Source organism: Rhodnius prolixus, unplaced genomic scaffold, assembly GCF_049639745.1.
Source record: "Rhodnius prolixus isolate KJV_2025 unplaced genomic scaffold, Rpr scaffold_6, whole genome shotgun sequence".
Lineage (NCBI taxonomy): Eukaryota > Metazoa > Arthropoda > Insecta > Hemiptera > Reduviidae > Rhodnius > Rhodnius prolixus.
The window spans coordinates 20881246-20908665 of record NW_027411634.1 but is presented as its reverse complement, the minus strand read 5'-3'; the positions used below and the strand labels follow the sequence as shown (position 1 = coordinate 20908665).

General features: G+C 30.2%; 1 protein-coding gene across 1 annotated transcript; it reads right to left on the bottom strand.

Moving 5' to 3' along the window:
* Window positions 1-1576: 1576 nt before the first annotated feature.
* LOC141461373 (G1/S-specific cyclin-D3-like) lies at window positions 1577-25047 on the bottom strand. Its single transcript, XM_074142378.1, has 5 exons — window positions 24629-25047; window positions 24221-24436; window positions 16859-17018; window positions 7132-7277; window positions 1577-4786 (listed from the first exon to the last, which is right to left on the bottom strand). Exons 1-5 carry the CDS (start codon window positions 24821-24823, stop codon window positions 4628-4630), a joined length of 876 nt encoding a protein of 291 aa, XP_073998479.1. The 5' UTR covers window positions 24824-25047; the 3' UTR covers window positions 1577-4627.
* Window positions 25048-27420: the final 2373 nt, after the last annotated feature.

Here is a 27420-nt window from a genome sequence, read left to right as displayed (position 1 = left end):
AGATATCTTGTTTTCTTTGCTTTAAATAACATTTAAGATATTACAAAAGTTGTAGAGCACAAAATTCTCTACATATTTAATCTAATGCAATTATTCATATCAACCGTTCTTGAGATAGAGTGAGAAGAGTGGAAGCCGTTTAACCTTCCATAAAGTAACGTTAGGTCTATTGGCATAGAAAGTTCATATTCAGTCCATAGAAAGTTGTATAAGTTACAGAAAAAATATATTAATTACTAGCTGTACCCAGCCACATGTTGCTGTGGCTCAGTCTGGTTAAATGGAACTATTCCGGACGACGCAAAGCTAAGAATGTCATACTGGGATCGAATTGCTGCCAGATTCGATCTAATTAGGAACGTTTTACCAATTCCTCCTGGCCTATCTAAGAAGAAGATTTCTCCAACCCCGTAATTGACAGTTTGCATTATTTGATTGTAAATGCCATTAAATAGGCTAATATTACAAAAATAACATACAAAGAAAAATCACGAAGTATAAAATGCGATGTTAGAGAAGATCGGGAAGTTTTTTTTAAGGTTATCTGTAAGGTGGCGTTTTGAATTGGCGGTGAAAAGATGAACTACTGGGACATTTTTACTAATTTCCTTAATTTACTGCAATAAGTTATCGTAAAGCCAGAATTATTGAATTAAAAATTGTCTTTTTTTATTCATTTAATTACTTTTAATCTAAATCTAGAACTGTTGGTAAAGAAAATCTTTTTCTTTTATTTAATTAACTTACAGCTTAATTTGTCAAAATGTATCATAAATAATTTTTTTTTTATTCATTTGATTTAATACTTCTATGTTGAAACATGTTAAATTAGCTGACTATACAAAACATTCCTACAGATTCTAATACCAATTTTTTTTTTAAAAAAAAAAAAAGGTCCCCTAACGTGGACTTCTTTTCAACTGCTTAAGCCTTTAAGGTTCCCACATAACATGTTTCCAAATTTAAAAAAAGTCTTTAAAGGTGAAAACAAAATTAGCCTTTTAGAACCCATTTGGGGGAAGATACAATAATTTAGTGCCGTCAATGTTGACTATTGACGAGAATATACCCAAGTTACTAAACACCATGATACCATAATATTAAACCGCATTTAATCTAGATTCTAATCCTCATCAATTTCTACCATGGTACTTGAAGTCATTGATACAGAAAGGAATAGAGAATTGCATAAATTTCTGTGTGTGGAAAACAAACGATTTCCTTTCTCGAAAAGGACAGATCTTACAAGTACACATTCAAGTGCTCTAACTAAATCTTCAGTTAATCAATTACTAGGCAGATTATTTGTGTTATTTGTTATAAACAAGCTCACATGCTTCGCACAGAATTACCTACGCTGGCACACAAATTTGGCTCATGGCGTTCTGGTAAGTCAATGGAACACTGGTCGACTGTTAACCTTCAAGAATGAGCCAATAATTAAAGCGAATTTGAACATTTGACTGTAAATGGATCCCCAATTCATTCCACACGATTGCAAGTATTTGAATTCCATTGCATATGATAAAATTTGTTGAGGTAAACACAAAAAATAATTTAAAAATAAAATACCAAATTATTTGGAAAATCAATTTTTATTTTCACAAAACACTGTAATATATTTATATATTTAAATTCAAGGTACATGAAAGAAACATAAAAACTAGAAAACAAAAAAACTTTCTCACGTATTTTCAGACTATTGTTTTTTTTTTTAAATATTTAAATTATTATTTTAATAAAACACATATTACGTCCACATTTATAGTAAAAGAAAAATAATTATAACCAGTTCGGAGGTAGTATATTCATTATTTCGGTATTTGGTTGGCAATAAGCCAGTCTGAGCTGTCAACCTTTTATTATTTCTTTGTGTCTGAAAAAATGAATTCACACATTATTAGAGAAGTTAGAATTTCCGCAGTGATAACAGCAATAACGAAGAATATTCTAAATTCATGTTAAGGTTAAAATAGTTTGTAAGGAAGAAAAATTTCTATTTATGTCTAATTATATTTTGTTTTTTTCTCTCTTTCTGAAATAGGTTGCTAAAAAAATGAATTTGTGAAATTACATTTTTTACAGAACCTGTTCAGTGGGAATTAGTTTCAAACTTTCACAGATAAAGAAGAAAATTAACTGAATTAAGTTCGTAAGTTGTTTAAAAAACTTTAAAATTTTCATTTTAAGAATTTTCCTTCCTCAAAAACCATTTTAACACAAATCTTTGGCTGTTAGTTCTTACTAACTACTAACTTGTGTTGTGTTTTGTGTTCTCTAATAAAGCCCAACCTAATGCACTAAATGAAAAAAATTAATAAATTTGATCTGTTCTCTTTTTTATTTATATATTTACTGAAAGAGTGATAGAACATGAAATATTTTAACTTTAATAATGTGTAAAACGTAAAATTTTGTTATCAAGAATCTTCAATTTTGTTTCCCATCAAGAAAATTTCTTCTCTCAACAAGTAACTTTTCACAATTTTCAAATTAAACAAGGTTTAGTCAAAAATCATCGGTAAGTAAAAATTAATTGATGCAAATTAGATATCAGCTTTAAAAAAACAAAAATCCGTCAACTATTCAGCTCGTAAACAAAGAAAACTGAAAAAAATTCTCTTGTAACAGTTTCCTTGCCATTACTGAATCGAAAGTTGAAGGCTAGAAAGAAAACAGTTCGAAACTTGAGAAGTCATACAAATTTCCGAGAGAGACATATTAATACTATAAAGTTACTGTTGCATTATTATAAACACATACAATGGAACAATTTAATAGAGCTTTTAGATCACAATATTCTTAATAAAATTCCTTTCAAAAAATATCTTTCAATAAATTGTGAATGCATTTTTTCAAGACACTATTTTTAAAAATAACATTGTTTTTTTTTAAATGTTTTAAAAGCAACAAAAAGTTTATTCAATGTTTTTGATTTTTGTTTTTGTTTTTAAACTGACCAAATTTAAGTACAACGGCCAAGAATTTAAACACTTATAGAAAAAAAAGATAAATATGCTTTTGCTTTTTTTTTTTGTTTGACAAAACTCAAACTAGACTCTTCTTTAGCAGGTGTGCTTAAGATATATTTGTTTTTTAAAATAATTTTTCTTTTCCTCTATTATTTAAATCATAAATGGGCCTTCTTTGTATCGATAATTAAGAAATAACATCGATGATTAAAAAATAAAAATAAAAAATAGTTTGTACATTATATTTATAGGAATATAATAAAAACTCTAAAACTACAAGACGTAATACAAAACGATAACAATTTTAATTATTATATATAACACTTTTATTTTTTTATACAATAAAAATTAAATTTAACTTCATTTTTTTTAATTTTTTTTTTTGCTTTTTTAAATATAATATACATTTTTATGTAAATCGGTATTTTCAATAATATATATAATATTTTTTTATATACTTAAGGCTACAAAAGATACTTAAAAAACAGTTTAGTGATTATATTTATATAATCAAAATTAATTGGTAATGTATCCAAAACATTTTTTTTAAAAAATCGAACTTGAAAAAATAAATGCACTTCAAATAAAAATACATTAAATTTTTGTATGTACAAACGTAAACAATTATAGTCCAGAATTCTTCTCTTGTTTTTTATAATTGTTTATTTATGCGTAGCAAAATAAAATGTGCTTTAATTTACAAAAAAAAAAAAACTAAATAAGAACAAATATAAATTATTCTTTTTCCAAAAAGGAAATACTATATAAAGAAAAACGTTCTTGGGATAAATAGGTAGTCGATACCAAAGGTAAATTTTATAGTGATTACTTTTACATTTTTTGTTTGTTTTTTTTAAGGTACATATCTCGGGGGATTTTATTTTTAAACGAACCTTAAGAATTATTAATACTTGTTAGAAAACAAAAAAAAAAAACAAAAAAAAAACCTCTTTGAGGGGAAGTTATAGTTAAAGAAAAGTAGACTAAAATTCCTCACCGACTAAAGATTGTCCGTGATACACAATCTTACTTCATTCGCGCGCTCTCCCTGTCAAATTTATTCGATTCTTCAGTCACTACAGGAACAATCGATTCAAGCTTTTATTATAAACAAAAAATTATATCGTAATTAAAAAATACGGTTCCGTTTTAACTCGACCTTAAATCTAATTTTAAAAAAAAATAATAAAAAAAAAAAGAAATGACTTAAAAAGTGACTATTCACTTGCTTTATTTTAATTATTATTATTATTTTTTTAAGTTTTTGTAAAAACTAAATAGTTGTCACGTAACTAAAATGTTACTATAGAACTGCAAAAATCGACTAATCAAAAAAAACAAATTCTGGAAAAATAAAAAAAAAAGCGTATATTAATGCCTTCCCCGATTTTTTTTTTAACATTCAAAGAAAGAATAATTATAGTTATAAATTAAGAAAAATGAAGAAAAATTAAATCCTGCGCGATGGATTACATTCTCTCTCTCTCTCTCTCTCTCAAACTAATAAAACAAACAAAAATCTTTTAGACTAAGAAGAGGACAATGCAAAGCGTTGCGTTGAATAAAAAATAATCCTCAAAAGTATTTTTTTTTGTTTGTATTTCTAATTTTAAAGAAAGAAAACCTAAAAATAAAATATTTATGGAACTGCCACTTTAAAAATGTACTTTATTCACATCTGTAGGTGTTTGAGGTTTGAATTCTGGCTGGGATTCATCTTCCATTTCTTGCTGTTGTTGAAGTGCCTGCGCCGCCTGGCTAAGTGAATCAGACAACATTTCTTCTAGCTGTCCTAAGCAGGTGCATAAATACTCCTATAAAAGAAAAACAAAATATACATATATAATAATATAATAATAATATCAAAATCAGGGTAGGGATTAGGCTAAGCGATTAGCCTTGGATCAGTAACGAGAGAACTCTGTCCTGAGGCCCGGGCATTGCAACTTGAATATACGAGGGTCGTTTGAAAAGTCCGTGCAAAGTCAGAGAGATAGCACCACTGGCGCGTATCGAGGTTATGTTTAGTTAGTAGCATCTCTTGGAAGAACACACACCAAGTTTCAGCCAGATCGGTCTATTTCTTTGTGTTTGGCATTCGTTTGAATCGAGGAAGTCGAGTGATTTTCAAAAAATGGTCGAAAAAGAATTTCGTGTGTTGATTAAACACTACCTTTATGAAAGGCAAAACGCCTCAGGAGACTAAAGAGAAGCTTGATAAACATTATGGTGACTCTGCACCTTCGATTAGAACAGTTTATAAGTGGTTTCAAAATTTTCGGAGTGGCCATATGGGCCGCAAGTGACGCTGAACGTTCTGGACGCCCTGTTGAGGTTACTACTCCAGAAATCATTGATAAAATCGATGATATGGTGATGGATGATGACAGAAGAGTGAAGGTGCGTGAGATTGCTAGTGCTGTGGGCATCTCGAATGAACGGGTACATAATATTTTGCATCAACATTTGGACATGACAAAGCTATCCGCAAGATGGGTGCCGCGATTGCTCACGCTTGACCAAAAACGAAATCGTGTGAAGTGTTGCAAGGACGGTCCAGAAGAATCCGCAGGACTTTAAGCGTCGTTTCGTCACTGTGGATGAAACATGGATACATCACTACACTCCTGAGACCAAAGAACAATCTAAACAATGGGTTACCAAGGGGGGAATCTGCGCCAAAAAAGGCGAAGACCGTTCCTTCGGCCGGAAAGATTATGGCGACTGTCTTTTGGGATTCGCTAGGAATAATCCTCATCGACTATCTGGAAAAGGGTAAAACTATTACAGGTGCATATTATTCATCGTTATTGGACCGTTTGAAAACCGAGCTGCAAGAAAAACGCCCACGATTGGCCCACAAAAAAGTCCTTTTCCATCACGACAACGCACCAGCTCACACCTCAGCAGTTGTGGTCGCAAAATTAATGGAAATAGGGTTCCAACTCGTTTCACATCCCCCCTATTCTCCAGACTTGGCTCCCTCGGACTACTATTTGTTCCCCAATATGAAGAAATGGCTGGCGGGAAAAAGATTTTATTCAAACGAGGAGGTGTTTGCAGAAACGAATGGCTATTTTTCAGACTTGGACAAATCCTATTATTCGGAAGGGGTCAACAAACTAGAGCAGCGTTGGACGAAGTGTATAAGCCTAAAAGGAGACTATGTTGAAAAATAAAAAAGGTTTACCCCAAAAAATTAAGTAGTTTTTATTTTTGCACGGACTTTTCAAACGACCCTCGTAGCTCAGGGAGAGCCAATAACCTCAATAGTTGACGGCGCCTTAAAAATAATATTATTACCCAAGGAGCGGTCTTCTTTCATTTTACAGGGCTATTTTTTTAATTAGAAAGATATAAATTAAATAACAAAAATTAAACAGAGTACTTTCCCCTCTTGAGTTGAGAAAGTGTGGTATGAATGTCTTTTTCGATTAGAGTGAAGGTAATTTACTGGTGAAGAACATTTTGTCTAGGTTAAAACAAATTTTACAACAGTAATTCAATACTTAGGGCCATTTTCTGTTGTAAAGAAATGAATGTACCTTAATGGTTAAGTTTTAGATATTATATTTAAATATTATTAGAGACCTTTCCGGATATACACTTGAATATGCCAAAAAAAGAAGCTTTTTTCTGCAACCATGTAGGAATGTTCTCATTACTCAATTAAAATCGGCTGTGTAATGCCCAACTTTACCTCACTAGTGGGGAAAATTCCCATTAGTGTCACTTTCCTCACTAGTGAGTGAAAAAACTTTATTGTGCTTCCTTGATATAAGAAGTTTTGTTATTAAATATTTTCTGTAAAACTTTAATAAGCTTATTTAACGTAACTAAATAATTAAAATACGAATATTAAAAAAATAAAATAAAAATTGAAAGTAATATAGAAATAAAAATAATATTTTAATAAATAAATAGATATTTTTAATTATAACAATTAAAAAGGTTATAGTGTTACCTTATAGAAATTTAAAATGGATTCTAGTGATTCCTGTTTAGTTTTTTTTTTTTTTAGTTAATAACTCTAATGGTTGCAGAAAAAATATAATATTTAACTGGAGTGTAAAGTATTTTCCACACTTGTTAAATAAAGTAACTATTATTGTCAATTCTTCATTTAAAGAGAAGTATAAAAAAAAAAAATATTACAAACCTTTTCAACAAACAGTAGCCTGGAAAGCATATCCATTAATCTGGAAAGTGGCCAGCCACCCCTGGACGACCAACGGATTCCATTAAGTGCTGAAGCTACACTAGCGCCAGCTATTATGCTAGGTGTAAACATACAGAATTTTGATTCTAAAACAGAAAAATAATGACAAATAATTAAAAAAAAAAAGTCTAGAATACAGAGAAGTAATTTTCATAAAATTTCAAGTTTTACTATTATTATTATTATTATATCATAAATTTCAATTCAGTTTTACAATTTCTAAGTGCAATAACCTCTGCATTGAAGTATACAGTGTCGCCTGAAAGGCTAGACCAACTTATAAATTGAGTAAATAAGAAAATAGTTAAGCATTGACAACGGAGAATCAATCAAACGATTTATTTAATATATTTTTTATAATTCTTATTAACCATGTTATTTAAAATTTATAACTGGAAGTTCTTAATATTGGCTTTCCATAATACTAAAGTACTAAATTTTTAGAATTCATACACATCTCTAGCATTAGCAAAAATAAATTTTTTAAAAAATAAGTTGCAGAAAATTAAGCAACAAAATATGAGATAAAATGAAAATAAATGGGAGATATTTTAAAATTTAAGAACTATATTAGCAAAAAAGGGATGATTTAGAATGAAATAACAAAGAGTAATGGAGGTCTATGACCATTAATGACCTTGGGCGATATGACAAGAACGCGACAATTTTTTGGCAGTTTATTATATTTTGGCCCAGGGTATTGCACCTTGTTTTGTTAGTGTGTAAATTACCAAAGATACAACAAAAAAAAAAAATGTATATATACACTCATATCTAGCATGCTCACGCACAAAAGCCAAGAAATGATTCCGCCAAAAGGAAAAATTATATCTTTGTTTACACTATGCTAATAAAGTTAATATGTTTACATTTCTTTAAAAAAAGAATTCTTTAGTGATAAATAAAAGAATAAATTTACAGGAAACTCTTTTTCATTTCCGGGTTTAATCTAATTATTATTTTTTATCTTTAATTTTAATTTTCTTGGATTTCTTTTTTAAATTTCTTGTTTTGCTGATTGGGCACAATAACAATATAGCACACAATTTCTTTTGACAATCTACCAAAAAAAAAAGCACATCTGTTAAATTACAACTGGAGGGAGAGACTTACAGTTTATTTGTATTACTATAGAAAACTTTCAATTCCAGGTGTACGACAGCTTGCATCCCCTTTAACACCTGGAATTGGGCGGAATTATCAATCTATCCCCTTGTGTGGACAATACAGATCCCCTTATACGATTGTTTGCCATACAGCTAGCAATTCTTTCCGCGTTTTGTAAATTAAAGTTGTAAACTGCTCTGTGTGGCTGGCATTCACGTTTAATCTTAGCTCAACTTAATTAAAAAATTCTTAAAAAGTTTCCTACATTTAGGGGTTAAATTTTCAACACTTATAATTATTATGTACTTCACTTAAGTTAGGAATCATACACTTAACTTTACATATTTACAAAACGAAAGAGAAATTATTGCGAATTTCATTCCTATTCATTATTTATTCTTCCGAGTTTCAGGGCTGTAAAACTTGGTTGTTGGTATAGACTAACTTTTACATAATTTGATGACATCGAATATAATTTATAATCGATTATTCGATATTTATATTCCGATTATTTTTTACCTTATTACTGATACATATATAACCTAAAATCTAAGTAATTATGTAGCCTAGTGCCCAAATATTTTTTAGGATTATTTTTCACCCTAATCTTTCAATTATGTAAAGATGATATATTTTTCTGTTGTAAGCTTGGCAAAGATAATCGAAAAAATTGGGTTTAAATTGGTTGCTTATTTCTCTTCAATTATTTAAACATTATTATTCAAATCACTCACTTGTAAAAAAAAGAACTGTATTTCGTTTAACCCATTAATAATTAATAAATAATATATAAATATATTATAACAATATATTTACATAATATAGTAAATAATAATTCATTTTATTTCTTTGGAACCACCATTTAACCTTCCCCACACAAAATTTTATTGCTGAATGCCCTATTCTAAGAGAGTTTAGAAGGGCAGCATTAAAATATGGAAAGGCTAGATTTTAATTGTTTCTTGTCATATTTGTATGGCCGGAATTGGGAGAATTTGTTTAATTTTACCGTAAATGCATTAAAGTATAGGGAAACATTATTTGAAGAATTTAATTTTTAGTTGTTTATGTATTTATTTTAAATAAAAAGGCGTTTTATTATTTTACATATTAACAAGGGTTATGTATTTGTTTTGTTTTGTTTAAAGTGTATCTGTTCGTCTTTTGTTTGTTTCGTTGTTTTCTATTGTATATATGTATGTATGTATATATTTTTTGTTTTTGGTTTTAAGTTTAATCAGAGTATTCTTTTTTGTTAAAACAAATCTGTAGAGTGACACTGTTTGTAATACAACGTGAATTTGTAAATATTTATTGAATACTTTTTAAATAAACGCAATTATTATTTCTAAATATTTTTGCAAGTCTAGAAATTTTGTTTTAAAAGAACAGTCAAGGAACAAAATTAAAACATTTTAGAAATAATTGATTTAATATAGCAATTAGATACATATAATGCCCACAACGTTCTACCATTGGCTTTATGAGTCTAATAGTGAAAGAGAATTAATTGAGTCAAATAAATGATTTCATTCAATATTTAAAGAAACATTCGTAGACAATATAAAATAATGTGACGACCAAAAAAAACTGCTGGGTGGACCCCATGACCTATTGACGTATGCATCTGTCTGTGTCTTGTGTTTGTCCAGCCAATTGATCTTGTCTTTTTATATAATGGCAAAGAGAGGAAGGGGGATTCTGTGTGTGAGACTTCCTAATTCCGGCTATGAAGTCGTGGGAGCAACACCTCACTTAATGCTAATAGCATTGGGCTAGTCTTAGAAAGTTTGTTTTATATTTTAGTTAATTATTTAGGCTTGGGTTAGTTTTATTATTTAATAATGAAAATGTAAATTTATAAAACTATTTCAACCAAAATAACTAACTATTAATAATTAAACATCTAAATTAAATAATCGAAACAGTAAGGGTGGAGGACAAAATATGAAACTTGATGTTTTGAAACCTTCTGTTGCCTTGGTTACTAACAAACAACCACAATTAATTTTTCTCGTTAAAATCAAATAAATCTGAGTCTTCACGTAGGCACCTATATGTTTTAATTTTATGTATTCCTTCTTTATGATATGGAAATATCATAGCAAGTAAATTGTGAATGTCGTATTCGCTGCTTATCACAGTGAGAATCAAACTTTTAACAAATACTGCGTTGGCAATCATTTTAATTTTGCAGCATAACAAAATTGGCGCCGTAGAAGCGTAGAAAACAAAATACTGTAATTTAAAAATCCTAAAGATGCCACCCTTAAAAACTCCATAACTTTTGAACTGTGCTTTTGTTATCTCTCATCGGATGGATTTTTAGATTCTACTGAGCGTCTATTTTGGGTAGCATCCACTAGAGCTTAAAAACTTTTGTGTCCAATGAAAGGCTTGTAGGCAAACTGTGAAAGCGTGGCCATTGTCTAGCTTCGAAGAGCCAAACTCTCGTGAGCCATTCAAGGCTTACGCACTACTGGCAGCGCTGCCACCAGGTAGAACGAACCTAGACAGGTTTATCTTCAAGACCATGCGAATACAGTGGCTATTCATAATGATTTCCATCTGAATCTGACATAGGGGTTTCACTCCAACGCTGTTGCAAACTGTTGAATGCACCAATTCTGTGATGTTGCACTAGCCTTGGCAATATTGTGGAATATATCACAAAAGGGGGGGATTGGACCCCTCTGGAATTTCCGCAAACCCTTCTTACGCCAATCGATCTTCCATTACTACTCCCTGGCCATCGAAGCCCATGAAGGACCTGGGACCTCAGCCACAACAGCTTTACACCGTTCACGGTCCCTCGCAGACGTTCTCCAACCTTGAAGGCCGACCGCCTCAATATCATCCTCCACGTCTTTAAGCCATCTCAACCATGGCCTGCCTCGGGTGCCTTCTCCCGCCAGGATGCCCATACAACGCTCTTTTTGGAGCCCTTATACAATTCATTCGGTGTATGTGTTCCAACCATCGCAGTCTTCCTGCCTTTTATGCAAGACACACTCAATATCAGGCTCACCAAACAGTTCAGCCACTTCTTGTCCTGATTCTGAAGCCTTCCTCTGTCCTCGCAGGTCCAAATATTCTCCTTAATATTTTCCTTTCCCCACCTACGTATCCTTTGCTCATCTGCTCGGGTCAAAACCCACGTTTCTGAGCCATAGGTGGTAATCGGCCTCAGCACTGTCTTAAGAAAGCCTTATGTTTGCTGCTCTTGACACATTTTTTTACTTCTAAACACCGTTTGAAGAGCCTATAAGCAACTATTTCCAGCAGCATCTTCTGTTACATCGTTTTTAGAGGTTAACACTGAACCAAAATATTTGAAATTCCTTACTCCTTCAAAGGTATATTCCATTACTTGACATTATTGGAATTAATTTTTTCCCCGTCTTCAAATTTAAGAATATTATCTATTAGTAATATAAAAAATTAATACCAGAAGTTAACCAGAAGATCAAATATAATAAAATTCATTTATAATTTGCTTTATTTTTTTTTCCTGAATAAAGTCTGTGTTGCTATTGTTGTAGCAATATTCAAGAAAATTTTTTTTATTATATTATTTATTTTGTGTTAATGTGATGTATGGACGATGAATACAAAATCTAATGGAATTAACATAATTCAAAGATACATTGCTAAAGAAAAGGGAGCCTCCAATATGTACCCCGTCTGCAAAGCACATATAGAAGTCGCCCAGGTGTAAATAAAAGCTGGTTTCAACTTCTCTATAGATTGGCTCTGCCTAGACCTCTCTGTATCCAACTTCCCCCTATTTAAGCAACACTAGTCCAATACAACAATAGCAAAGGCCCTCAAGCAAAAATTACGCGTACTCTTTGTTGCAAACGGCCTGGGGGGGGTTTCTCTCCTCCGTTAAGATTGTGCACCGTTAAATTCAAAACCCACCCTAGCCGGACTATATCATTTTGTACACTCCTCTTTGTTGTTGTATAAGATGCTTGGAATGGAGTAAGACGATGTAAGGGGAAATTGTAATGAGAAAACAGGGTGGATTTCTAAGCAGTAAAAGAATTTAGAAAAAATACAATGAGGTAGGGAAAGTTCAAAAAAATACTGGCTAGACATTTTGAAAAAAAAATTGTTCCGGTTTTACCATTTCTTCCCCTTTACTGCTATCCAACGGTGTTTTATTGTCAACAGACGTCGACTAGACATGTATTACAAAACTTTACTTCTTATAAATTCTGTCTCGACCTATTCTTCTCGTTAAGCCATAATAAACTACTTGCTTTAACGGCGGCGCGTCATCGACCAGTCTGGTTCTTCAGAGAAAAAAAAAATTCCCCCTGCCAAGAAATTTACCTTTTAAATTCTTCTTTTTTATTTCAACTAAGGCAGTTGAATTAATATAATACTTGGATTACTATTATTATTGCATTTATTTTGAAACTATTAACAGTGAGAAACTTTTTCAATAATAAAAACTGTTTAAGAGAAAAATATCGATTTGTTTAATTAATGTTAAGCTCCCCCACCCCCCAAAAAGAAAATTACTCATTAATTCTTGTTAAACTGAAATATCTGAACAAAATTTTGTTCTAATTTTATAACTACTCCTAAAGTTTAAGAGTTATTCTGTAAATTAAGTTAAGTTGGTAATACTAGAAATTCACACTAAAATTAATGGGAATTTTATGATTTATAAAATCTCGTAACTTCTTATAGGGCTCATCTAAAATCTTGGAAGAAAAATAATAAAACATTTATTCCCTATTGTTCGTTCTCTCACTATTCTCTCAAATTTAGTATAACTAATCTCCAAATTTGCTTCTGAGTAATTCCCAAAATTCAAACTTCTTTCAAAAACAAAACAAACAAAAGAAGGTTTCATTGTTCCCATTAAAATAACCTGAACACTAAAAACGAACCTAAAGTCGTGTTTTTATTATCAATGAGTAACTAATTTTAAGCAGGCAGTAACTTCAATTATTTAATATTGTTATTATTACTGTTATTTGATATTCAATTTAACATTTATTGTTATTAATTTTAAATTGCTTGTAAGAGGAGATGGTTTGTAAGTACAGCAACCCCGTTCCAATCCTAGTTTACTGGACAGAAATCCCAGGATTTGAGAAGATTCCTGGGAGGAGCAAACCCAGACACCATCAATAATGGCAGATAGAAAGCATGCTAGAGTTTCTTAAATATCTCAATAGATTCCGCATCCATCACGCTCTAGACCGAGAGTTCATCAAACGTTTTCGCACAGTGGGTCGGATAACATGACAAAATCTGCATAGATTGCAATGAGGAGGAGGATTTCAAACGTATAATTAATGATATGTCCACGTTATGTGGTGGAAAGGAAACGAATGTTTGATGACTTATACAGGTATTTAGATGCACCCATTTCGCTACGAAGACATAATATTCTCAACCAACACTAAGTGCTTAAATCTATAGCAGAGCTGGCACAGAAATATGAGTTTATTTAAAAGTTATAGCCGATTAGAATGAATGCGAGAAAATGATTAGAGATGGATTACGTGATTTTAATTTAGGTTAAGCTATAAGGATGGCAGGAATATAGAGTACTGATCCATCCATTAGTTGTAAGTTTTATGTAAATAGTTGTATATAGTAGAGGGATGAATGTGTGAAGCGAATGTATTTATAAGTAAGAATGGAGAGTGAGTGATATTCTAGTGATAAGCACCTAGACGATGCTGGCTGTATGGCGAAAGCCAATGCCAAAAAAAAAGGCAATAATAAAACTGACAAAATGAGGAGCGCAGGTTGCAAAATCATTATGTACAATACTTGCAAGCCAGAACGGAATCTCTGTGAAAAAGGCAAAAAACTAATGTACAGCATTCCCTTGAATCGTGGGTGAATGACAATGCAATGCACCAAAAAAACAAGGACAAACAACATATTTACTGCAAAAAGTTGTCAAAGAAGGCAACGTTAACAAAAAAAAATTATAGTTACATCAGACCCTAGTGAGAGTCGTTAAAGTGAGGTTTGCGCCTTTCAAGATATCATCAACGTTTGGTTTAAAATGGTTGCATCCAATCAAGAAGCATTGCTTTCAAATGTACATCAGTCAATCTCGCGTCGCATATCGCTCTCTTCTCGTACATCAATCTATTGAAAATGATTGCTCACAGACAAAAGTTGTTCCAAACACTCTGTTGCCAAACCATTAGCAAATATCTTCAATGTCAGTAACTCAATATCAGGTAAGCAGCGGAATGATTCGGTATGTGGTATCAAAAATCTAAGGCAACAAAATTTAATACGACGAATTTGTTTTAAAATTTAGATTTTAACGATGACGTAAATAAATTCAACGAGACATGTGCATAGTAAAAGTTACAGTTGGTTTGGTAGGGTCAGTAAAAATAAAGATTGAGCAAGTTATTTTCTAGGCAAGCAACAGGCAACATCCAATAGCAGCAACAGGAGGGGAGGTTACAGAGTAACATATTAAGGGTTCATCGGCACCGATAAGGGAGAGCATTCTACCAACCTCTACCCATTTACTAGTAATAATAGTAATACTCTTCTCTACACCAATATCCGAAGGGCTGGAGTTCCCTTTCTTCACACGATCTCCTCCTCTACAAGAACTTTTTTTTTTCTATTGTATGTATTAGTACTTGGAAGTATAGTAGTGGTCGTCTCGAGTAATACTTTAAAAAGGAGCTGTCCGACAAAGCTGGGGTGTCACTGAGGGAGTCTGATATAGTTGTGCAAGCCGGAGTATATAGACCAGTCTGCCACAGTCCCTATTGTAGTAATCAGGGCTTCCCCATATACCTTTCTACCACAAGCTCACAAGGGCTCTAAACAACAATCCACACACTCTGCTACCTTTATGCATTCTTTTACAAAAAACACCTTGACTTCATTATTATTCCTAGTGCTATTGTTAACGCTCTACTAATTTGAAAAGGAACAAATAATGGAATAACAATAAAAATAATAATAATAAAAAGAAAGGCATGAAAGAAAATCAAAGAATAATTAATTACATTCTGTTTGCTTTTTAAAACCACCCACACATTTATAACCTCCCAAGGGTAGAGTTGGGAATATAAAAAGAAGTGAATCTGCATGAAAAGCTTGACCCTATTAAAATATTTATTACCATTAAAACAGAATAGAATTCAAATTACACCAAATCACGAACGCAAAAATCAAAATAAAGGTCCAATAGAGAATTAAAATCTTGCATGATAATGCGATAAAAATTCCCTCTTTTATGATTTGGACACCTCAAATGCATGTCTGGTGAAAGATAGCTGCTAAAGAATTTTATAAAAACAAAAAAACACAAAAAATCTGATTGGTATAACTTAGGAAAAGGGCCACGATAAAAAGAGACTTAAAAGGACGATAACTTTGAAGAGGTTGATAGGATGAATACAGATTCAGGCAGTATAATGGCAATATGATTGGGAACAATTAGCCCTAAAATCCAATTTAAAACAAAAAAGAATTTGCAAAAATGTAAGCAGTGCAATTATTACAAAATGTTTAATTCCAAGTTTTCACAAGAAAAATCTGTTTTAAGGAGCCCCCCCTCCTGAGTCTAAAAAAAAAAGATCTGAGATTGAATAAACCAGTCTCAAAAAACGAAACATTACAAGAAACTGAAACATAATATTGTTTCTATTCAGTATCTTTTTGACTATAAACTTATTGATCAAAGATAATCATTAGAATGTTTACATTTACTTGTTGGATGAGTTCCGAACTCTGGTAATGGGAACCAAATTAGTTAAAAGATGGATTTGCTTTAATAATACTAGACTGACAATATAATAACAATATTAATAATAATAATCAAACGTGTTTAGAAAGAAGAGTGTTTACAAATTTTATATTAATATACTTTTTTTGCGGAGCAAAAAAAAGGGGAAATTTATTTTTTCCCTTTCTAGAATACAATAAAGTATCCGGTCTGAACTTGTTTTTCATTTAGGAAGAGATGTAACAAAAAAAAGGAAAATTGAACTCTTTCCCCTATAATAATAATCAACCGAAGAAACCTGCTTTAAAAAAGGGTGAAATACAATTCAAACAGATAATACCGGAAACCTTTTATATTCTATAGTTTTTCTAATACTATCTTCCCACACCGGTAAATACTTTCTTAAGCCATCGGGAAAACCTTTTTCTTTTGTAATGCCATTCATAATAATCTAACATTACCCTATTCTGTTTGGTGTAGCAAAAACAGCAAGGAAATATAATATTCAATATGTAGAAAGTAAAGCAGAACTTCTAAATGATTCATTAGAAGTACTTTTAATCGCCGATAGATGGCAGGGTTATCTCTATTGTTACAATAAATGGCGTATTGTAAACAAAACTAACAAATTAAAGAAATTTATGAAATAATAATAATAAATTTAGGAACCTCGTATAGTTAGTTCAATGTCCGTTGATGAACAGAACAACTAACGAGGGGAAAAAACTGATAAAAAGCTGACAAAAAATAATAAATCCGAGCAACAATCACCCTCAGATTTTGACTTAAAAAAATTAAAAAAATAACACAAAAATTACTCACCACGTGCTGCTAGACTGATAAAGGTATGCGCATGCCTTGTTACCATTGCCCTTAATTCACTGTCTAAGGGCAATCTATGTAAGATATGTCCTACAAAATCTATTGGTGTAACAGCAGCTAGATCCCATTTTAGTCGGCAGGCAACCATCAATTCCCAACCCTGGAAAAGAAAAAACAAAAAAATTAAAATTAAAACTTCGATAATAAAACTTACTAAAAACTATTCGTGGATTGTTCCGCAATGTTGAACAACATAAATGCACACTTGAGGGGGATTGATAATGTAAATATAATAATGTAACACAGCTTGCTTTACTTATTATTGTTCAGAATAAAATGCAATCACGAATCTATAGTAAACTATGCATGTGTGATATGGATTAGAGATTTAAAACTAAAAACTTTTTGCGTACAAAAAAAAAAGTTATTCCATATTAAACTTTTGTCATAAATATGGATTTAAATGTTTTCTTTACACCCTTTATTCTTTCTTTCCCTTTAATAGAAATAATTTATTAGAATCTTACGTTGAAGACATTACGTATAAAAAAATATTGATACAACTCAAAGCTTTCGAAGAAATTATCATCTTAAGAAAATATGAGTTGCAACTGGATGGACATTTACTGTATATAAAAACGAAGTAAAGAAGATTTTGCCCCAAAAAGACCTCTCTGTGGAGGCTTTTAAAGTAATATGTGGAGGTATTCCTTGTAATTCAAAATTACGTGAACATATCTATCTACAAGTCCCACTAAATGTATCAAATTCCTATTCACTGTAACCAAATAAATTTGATTTCAGTTTTTTCATCAGAAATACTGATGAAATGAACATGTATAATAATAATAAGGGAAGGTATTAGCTATGCGGTTAGCGAACTGGACTCCCATACGGAGGTCCCGGGTTCAAATCCAGTTGCTGACTCTTAGATTTTCTCTTTCTAGGGAGCTTCTTACAGCTCACTGTCCGGTGTTGGACAGTGTTGTCTGTAACGAGAGAACACTGTCCGGAGGTCGGCAGTGCACTGAAAAAAAAGCTCCGGGCGCCAATAACGTTAGATGTTAAAGCGCCTTAAATTTTTTTAAAAAAAATAATGGAATCTATAATACTCGTACAAATTGTTTCAAGACAATTTAAATACGTTTGCTGCTATAAGAGAGTATTTAATTAATTATTTATACCAATTATAATTAACTCGTGAAAATAGTTAAATTCTATTCTTGTTAATTTCTTTGTGGATTGTTTGTAAAACTAAATTAGAAATAAAATAAAAAGCTGTGGAGGAAAAAAATAAATAAATAAATAAATAAATAAATCATCTATCTCAATTATTAGTTAATTTAATGGTAAACTATTTTAATATAAATAGTTAAAAATAGTACATTACTGAATAGGAGGCGCCAATACGTGAAGAAGAGGACTCTCCATGGTGACGTGAAGGAAAGTGTTTTGAGACTACGGATAGAGAAGGAATGGAGTGCAATGGCCGTATTCAAGGCCAGCCAGACCTTGTGACTTGGTTTTGGCAAATACTAGCACTCACCAAACTAACACAAGAGAATCAAAGAGAATTCTTTGAAAACAAAAAAAAAAAATTCCTTTAAGAATTAAGAGAGAAGAGAGGAGCGAAACTAACATACCCACTCACAGAGACCTTTACATATTCATATATACAGACGCACTATATAAAACGTTTGTGTGCGTTGTAAACTAGCGCCAATCAAACACACAAATACGCCATATGTAAACTCATACTGTAACTATAAGAGAGAGAGACGCCACGTTTTTGCGCAGATGAACTCGAAAAATCATCGCATTTTATTTTTTAATTATATAAATAATTTATTAAACTATATCAAGTTTAATCACTGCCTCATAGAAGTAACAAGTTTCAGCCCTATAAATTTATTCGTGAAAATATAATCCATAAATCCGAAACTTTTCTTAGAAACAAATAAATCAAGAACAACTTATTTATTAGGCTAATATTTCGTGAAATTTACTTCACTTCTTCAGGGCTACAAAATATAGATTTATTTAGAAATTAGTTCAAGAGATAATTCTAATTTGTAAATAGTTTTACTAAGAAATCCTATTGTTTATGAATAAATCTGAACCTTTCTTAATTCTTTGTTTACATCCATTTATACTTTTTCTTAGAAAGTTTCAGTTAATTAATTTTGTAGCCCTGAAGAAATGAATAAATTTCACGAAATATTAGCCTAGTAAATAACTTAGTTTAAGATTTTTTTTGTTAATTGCTCTTAACACTTGTAAAAGGAAGTATTGAAATCATGCAGTTTTTATATAATTTTAGTTTTAAGCGAATTTAATAACCCAGTATATTTAAGGTATCAGGGTGTAGTAACTCAGAAAAAGAAAACTGCCTAAAGTTCTATATTGATATTTCAATTTTGGGAAATCCAAAATAAGATTTTCTCAAAAAAAAAAAAAATTGTTTCAAGCCAGTAGGTGCAACAAGGTGAAGACGAACTCCCCTCCCCTTACGGCTTTGATGAGTGAAAGATGTTGAAGATGACTTTCGAAAGATGAGGATTTATTAGAAGATGGCGCCTCAAGGCTCAAGTTCAAGAGTAAAGAGATAACGTTATTGAGAAGGCTTTGGTTCAGTTATGAACTGTTAAAACCATTAAGTATCTTACAAAGATAATTTTCAAGAGTTATATAAGAAAATTTGTGACGTTCAATTTATAGTAACTAAATGGTGGCAAAATCTGTAAATATATGTATTAATATATTAAATTTTGTCAATTAAATACTCGGAATCGAGGATATATGAAATTAATTAGGTGTTAATACGTTCAGATGTACGTACAACATTTTGAAGAATGGCTTGAGACTACTGTTAGTTAAGAGGATACTACGATGGCTCAGAAAAGTACTGAACCTTGGGGTACCAAGAAATTATCCCAGGTACTGGAATTCACAGGTAGCAAAGGGCTGTCCTTGACTTTTAAGTTACTAAAACTTTTGGTAAGGTTTACACACAACGTTGTATCCCTTATAGTACACAAAACAGGTGTATTACTACTCGGTAGTATAATACAGTTATACAAAAAAAGGATAATAACATAGGTAACGGTGTAGCCCATGATCTATATGAGTATTAAAAAGAGTTCCGATTTACTTATCTATGTCAAGATTCTGTCAGAAAAAAAAAATAAGATAAAAATAAATGTTTATAAGCTACATTATTTTTAATAAGAAATACAATTTTATATTGGATAACTATAATAAATACTTATAAATTCTAAGATAAATAAATAAATATATCAAACGCGTATGATATTAACAGGCGGGGTTTCAAGTCTGGTCTTCTAGGCAGATTAGCACCACATCAATAACCTTTATTTTAGTTGCAGCATTAATTTTAAATATTAAATTTTATTAATTTTTTTCTGCGCAGTGTTAATTAAAATGTTAAAAAATGAGCAAATTTTCAACTTGATGAAGTCAAGTAAATAATGCCTATTTTTTTTTTTAAACAGCGAGCTTTAATAATGCTTAATTTCTGATCAAAACTTGATGAATATGTGATTTGAACATGAGTGAAATTTGTTTTGTGTCTTACTTGATGAGTTTCAGTACGTCAAGATTAAAGTAAATTCAGTTTTGTGAAAAACAAAAAATCTTTTCGATTTCATTGGGCCAATCGATTATCTTTAAATGTGTAGAAAATGTGGTACACATATCTCTATGTGTCATTAACTCCTTAAAATGTACTTTTCTGAGATAATAATAGAAGTGAAAGATTTAAAACACTAAGTTTAGTGCAAATCATTGGAATAGTTTTTCTGAAAGCAAAAAACAAAAACAAAAAAAACTGAAATTGATTCAAGTTAAGTTGGCAGTACCGATAGATTTAGTTTGCCCTAAACTTTATTCTCGCACGCCCCTAGTGGCCAATTAATCGAAATATATCTTTCACGATTTTCCGTGAAAGCAACTTTAAACTCACAAAAATCTATCTTTAAAAAGTTTGAAAGGTCAACAAAGTTCTTATAATTTTTATTACTTACGAAGTAAAAGATATTAATGATTACTAATTACAATTTTGAATATCATAGGCTATAAAAAATTCACCCTCATAAAAACCTCAAAAATAAAATAAATGAACGTATTTAAAAGAAGAGATTCCAATTATGAGAAGCTTATCTAGGTTAATTGTACTAATAATATAAAAGTATACGAGGCAATAAAATTTCAGATTACATTTATGAGGAAGAATAACTTCAAACTACTGTTCCATTTTAAGACGATATTAAGCCCCTTCCAAGAATCGATTTACTTAGACCAAAAACAGATCTACTTAGCCATAAAAAAAGTTAGCAAAATTTTTAAACAGAAAATATTTAACATAAACAGTAAAGGACGAAAAATCAAATACTTTTATTTGTATAGTTTCTGAAAGACTGATCAAATCTTTTTGTATAAATAATACACAAAAATATTATTAAAAGAAAACTTATAAAAATTAAAAACAAAAGTAATTAGTAAAATGTTATCTTTTATGAATGAATAATGATCGAACTCCCCCATTGTATCACTTGTAAATAAGTAAATTCATATGTTATTCGTAGATAACGTAATTTTTCCTAATCATTCCATATTAATAACAAAAAAAAAAACACGTCCTTTTAAGGTGTGGATAATTAAATTTAAAGCAAAAAATATTATGCGAACCAGAAACACACGGATGTTAAACATAACCTCCTCTAATAACATGTCAAAGGTCAAAAGATAAATTCTTACTAAGCAGTTTAAGAGATAAAAAAAGAAATAATAATAAATCCTGAGGGAGATGTAAATTGGTATTGCGTACACAAATCTTGAAAGAATCATTATCATTAAAACCTTATGGGTATCAAAACTAATTTCGTATTGTGGAATGTCAAATTTTCAAGTACATATAAACATGATCGTACTGATAAAAGAAAATAGATTAAGACAATTCAGTAACACGTAGATTTATTTTTTTGTCTAACTTAATAATAATTAATTGTACATCCGAATGCCAAAATAAAAAATAAAAACCTTCTACCATTAATATTTCAGAATTAAATTAGTTACTAACTAGTGATCATGCAGGCACTGACTTTTACCAACCAGTGTTTAAAACCAAAATTGCTACAATTAACCAGAAAATATTGAACACCTAAATAAAATGTAATAATACAAAATGGAGTACATATTTATTTTCTATAAAACTGAATCCAATTTTCCTAATGCCCTTCTTCTACCTGACGAAGAAACAATACAAAAGAATTAAAAATGCGTCTCACCATTTTTTTTTTTGCCTAAAGGTTAAAATAAAAACTAAACTTTCAGAGTCCTTGCGGTTTGAAAAGGCGGTTCTGACTGTGTTAAATCTTGTTCTCTCTTTTCTTTTTTTTTTCTCTCCTGGCAAGTCTGACAGGGGAATGCGATTATATACAGAAGAGGATACAACACCGCTGGGAGGGATGTTCAATAGAGTGGGGAGAAACAGAGAGGATTCCTATCCCTGAGAGGTTTGTAAAAGAGTGAAACGAAATTTTCCATTGGACACCATTGTAAAAGCTGCCACTTAGATCTTTATACGCACAATTTTGTTTTTGATAGTAAATACCAAATACTTAAATTTTAATTTAAACAAAAAAAATGCGGTTTAAAGCTTCATTTGCCTAGAATTATTATTCAAAGTTTTAAGAGAAATGCAACTTGAATGTTAAAATGAGAAATACCAGAATTCTAAAACTCTATCTTTTTAAGAACTTAAAATATAAAAGCGAATGGTTAAAAAAAAAAAGGCTTCTACTATAACGAAGCAAGTCCGTTCGCTAGCAAACTCTCCCCTATAATTCTGTAAACGGGAAACACCTGTTGGATTATAAATGAAGTCAAAATAATTACTAACTACTATCAAGTGCATTGAACGGGAATACTTCTTGTACACGTGAACAAAATGTAGTAATGGAATATTTCTAAAAATAAAATTACTGTACAGCGAAAGATAATAATAATAATTCTTTACATAAATTACTGAACGAAAAATAATCGATAAAAAGTTTTATCAGCAAAAATAAATAAAATAATAATAAATTAAATAATGTAAAAGAAAAAATAATTTTCTCAATCTGCTGAATTAATTTTAATCCAATGCCATAGCAATTTAATACTTTTTGCACCAAGAACATATGTTGGTAATTGAACTGGAATAAGCTTACGTCACACATATCTCACACATCCCCGCCAAAAAATTATTTTTTTAAAAAACGTTACTAATAATTTGACTATCGTTTCATAAAAAATTCCAAATTTAAGGGAAATAGCTGAAATATTACAAAAAAAAGAAACCACCAGAACAATGGTAATTTAGGAAAAAATGGAACCAACAGAAATTTGCACCGTTTCCTTAAGTGAAATCATGAATCCACGAATTATTTAGACCAGAAAATATTTAAAGCTTCAATATTTAGTGAAAAATTGCAAACTAATTACTCATATAATACAGCAAAAAGAGGAAAATTGCGAATTAATCGTGAAAAAGATAAAATTATAAAATATTAGAAATACCTAAACACTTATCCTTAATAAAATGAAAGATAACCCATTAAAAAATATAAAAAAAATTAATTTAGAAAAGAACGAAATCGTAATGACGGACGCGTATCTCTTTTTATATTTTATTTTTAAGTGCGGACTATAACAAGTAAAGATAAGAATACCAAACGGGCACCAAAACAGCTGATATATTTTCGTGTTCGGCGGCCATCAGCTTACGTTCTGTTATAATCACGTAATATAAAAGAAAAGCAAATAGCTTTTATGCTGAGAAAAGTATCAATTAAGTTATGTAAAACGATTTTATTAATAATAAAAATCTTAATAAACGAATCATAAAAAAATATCCAAATTATGCAGTTAATTTTTTTGCCAAAATAAAAGAAAAAAGAAAAATATTAAAATTTTGGCAACACTGTAATTAATTGTTAAATTCCAATATTCCCGAAAACACTATTTAAAAAATAAAAGAGGAATTCCAAGTGAAAATACACGTAAGTGTGTCGTCACGAATATCAGCTGTTTAAAGCATATGATGTGTTGTAGTCTCACTTTTTCGAGGGTAAAGGATTGTTCGTAATGTTAAGAGAAAAATTTAACCCAACTTTTTATACTTAAAAAACCACAAATTTATGTCGATGTTACAACGCTTTCTCAAGATATTTTCAAAATTATTTGTAAACAAGGAATTTACACTACAATTAAAGAACTTCATTAAAAAAAATTGAACTTATTGACGCGCAAAGTTAAAATAAAGAAAACCTAGGACACTTCAATCGTAAGGGAGGTACTTACTGGTATATCTTCAACAGGTGCGCTATAGTCCGTATACGATGATAATAGCATAGACATTAATGGATTTGGTTGTCTTAATTTTGTAGCTAATAATAAGCAAACAGTTCCAAGCATTTGTAAATGTGTTTTTTTAACATTCACCAAACTGAGATACCTATCCATAATGTTCATGGCCAATGGAAAAACTTCATCTTGGCATCTTTCTTCTTCGCAAACCTGAAAAGTAAAATTATTTACAAAATAAATATTAATATCGACGACGGAAATGACGGAATTGACGACAAATTTTTGCAAAGAAATTGATAAGTAGCAAATTTTATGAGAATTAATCTACTGTTCAATTACAAATAAAATAAATAAAATTATCACTTTTTTTTTAAATAGAAACAAAAAAACAGTCCCATTTACCTCTAACATCCATTCCGCGACAATCTTCCTCATTTCCGGAGTAATTTCTGTCTGTACATTTTGAAAATAGGAACTATTTGTGGTGTAAATTTCTTCAGTCTTCAATAAGTTCTTGAGAACCCGTGGGTCATCCAATAACATAGGGTCACTATAGGCAGAACAATCTGCTGCTCTTTCCGTACAAAGTAAATCCATTTTTGGGAAATTTTTGTTAAATTAAAAAAAAAAATCTTAAGAAAAATTTAAGGAACTATATTCAAAATAAATCGATTAAGAAAATCAAATATTTTTTTTTTCTTTTTCGTACAACTTAACACTAGAAATAAACAAAAATATAAAAGGCCGAAATTAACCAAATTGTGCCGTATCTTTTAACGCTTTCTTAAACTGGCCTGAGATATGAACTGAAATCAGCTGTCTACAGAGGCTTCTATATATAGACAGTTTCTCCCACTTATTTGCCCCCCACTAAAATTTTATGGAGGTTTGTAGAAGGGGTAGGTAAGGGGGCGACTGGTGTTCGTTTATCCTTAGCAGACTTGGGATCAGCTGTGTCCCATGTCAGGAAACAGAAAGTATACATCTACGAAGCTTGTTTGATGACGTGTTTACATTTTCTCCTTTTCGAAATAGCTAATCGAATTTCGATGAAAAGAAAATTGAAAAATTAATCAATTGTTTACAGACGTTTTTAAATATTAGATTAAATTAAAGAATTTTCAGTAAACAGTCTATTTGTAATATAATATGGATTAAAATATAAAACAAATTTCAGTTACCCAAATAATTTGCTGCCATTTTGATGGCTGAGGCTAGTTCAAGATTTTGACAAAAAACAAATTCTGTATTTGAATTAGCTTCTTCTCCTCTACCTTTATCGAATAGATACTGCCTCTATCATTATTTTTTTAAAAAATATAAATTCACATCCATAAAATTATGTACATTAATACCTGTCGAAAAATATTTTAATAAATGTAATCTATATTTATTCATCAGCAGAGTTAGTACTAACTAAATAATGTTAATATGATAAATATGAAGCCCATCCCAAAACTTCTTAAATAGTAATGTTATCTATCTTTATATTTCCAATGCACTTTATCGAACTCATATTTTTTATTTATTTTTAAATATTGTACATGTACTTTGAATTTAGATCAAATCCTACAATATAAAATTGTTTAATTAGTGACTTCCATGTTGAAAGTTTTTTTTACTATTTAAAATAAAGAATATTTTTCAAAAAGAAGGAATGTTTTAACAATCTGTTCCCTCCTACTTTTATATTATCAGTAGGTTCAGCTAAAAAAAAAAAAAGCAACGCCAAGTGCTTAGTTTCCCGCGTGTTTCTTGGCGGGCATTGTCTGGATTACGCGGGAAGACATATTAACTACGTGGGCACCGACCTCTCATCGTCATGTTAGTTGCTTTTAAACAAACTACAATATTTTTATTATTATTATTTTTTAGTAGGTAATATTCTTTGTTTGAATATTTTAATGAATAAGTTTAATAAATTTATTATTTTGTCTAGGAATTGTTTAATAATTGCATTATTTTGCTTCTAAAGTTAATAAATAGTATTTTACAAGTTAAGGATCTTAAACCTAAAGCGTTTATTAAAACATTAGTTTTGATATTTTAATCCGATTATCATATTTGTTCAATCTGAACAGGTAAACTTTAACCATTTTTATGCGTTCATTGAAAATGCTTATTGGCGCTGCTTAACCTGGCATTTTCTCACAAGTTGTATGCTAGAGTTTGGCAATAATATTTGCCTTTGTTTATATTTCTTGTAAAACCTATTATGAACTTTTTCATTTACACTGTAAAGTTTTTCAAATTCTGTAATCATTTAAACACCATCTACAATTTTTAATATTTATATATTTATTAATATTGTTTACAGGAGTTTAAAATTAGCATTACTAAAAATACCTAAAAACTACATCAAATCTATTTCAGTGAAATTTCAACCAACCACCTTTTTAATTTTTTTTATATTATTTTATTCTTTATTTACTTATTTACTTAAAAACCTTTAAATTTTAATAAATTAAATATATTTAATTCTTATTCATATTTATTAGATAATAATTCCATTCGTTTGACTGAAATGAGACTTGATAGTAAAGTGACTGTAGCTCATTTTTTGGCAAATCAAAAACAGATTTAACGCTTTAAAAGTTTATGTGCATATCTTTGAATTGAAACGATGCATTATTTCACGTAACTAAATAAGCCTATGCTCTGCCTCAAAACACCTAAAAGACTGTTTTTGGTTTGAATGTTACTGTTAAAATGTATTTTTTAGATAAGAATGTTTATTTCATTCTTTTGTAATAAATTAGGTTTTAAACTTTCATTTCCTTTAATTAGGTAAAATAAGAACACCCATTGCTGTGGGCGATTTTGTGACCACCTTAAAAAAAAATAATATGTTATCACCTTATCACAGAGTAACTAAATTGTATTAGTAATTTTGTTCTTTTACTAAAAACAGAACTTTTTTAGTATCCTTCTTACGTACAAATACGAGTACAAATTAAAGCACTACAGCGGCGAATAAATTTATTTTCTCTTTAAATTTATAAAAGATTTAAATTTTACTTCGGGGTAAAACTAAATTATTGTTATTATTATAATTAATAATACAACTTTGTAATATAGTTTTCAAATATACACTTGGCCTTGAACTGTTCAGTGTTTACATCGTTACGGTCTAGTTAAATTTTCACACGGTTAAAATAATTAAAAAGTGAATACTAGTTCAATTTACATAGAGG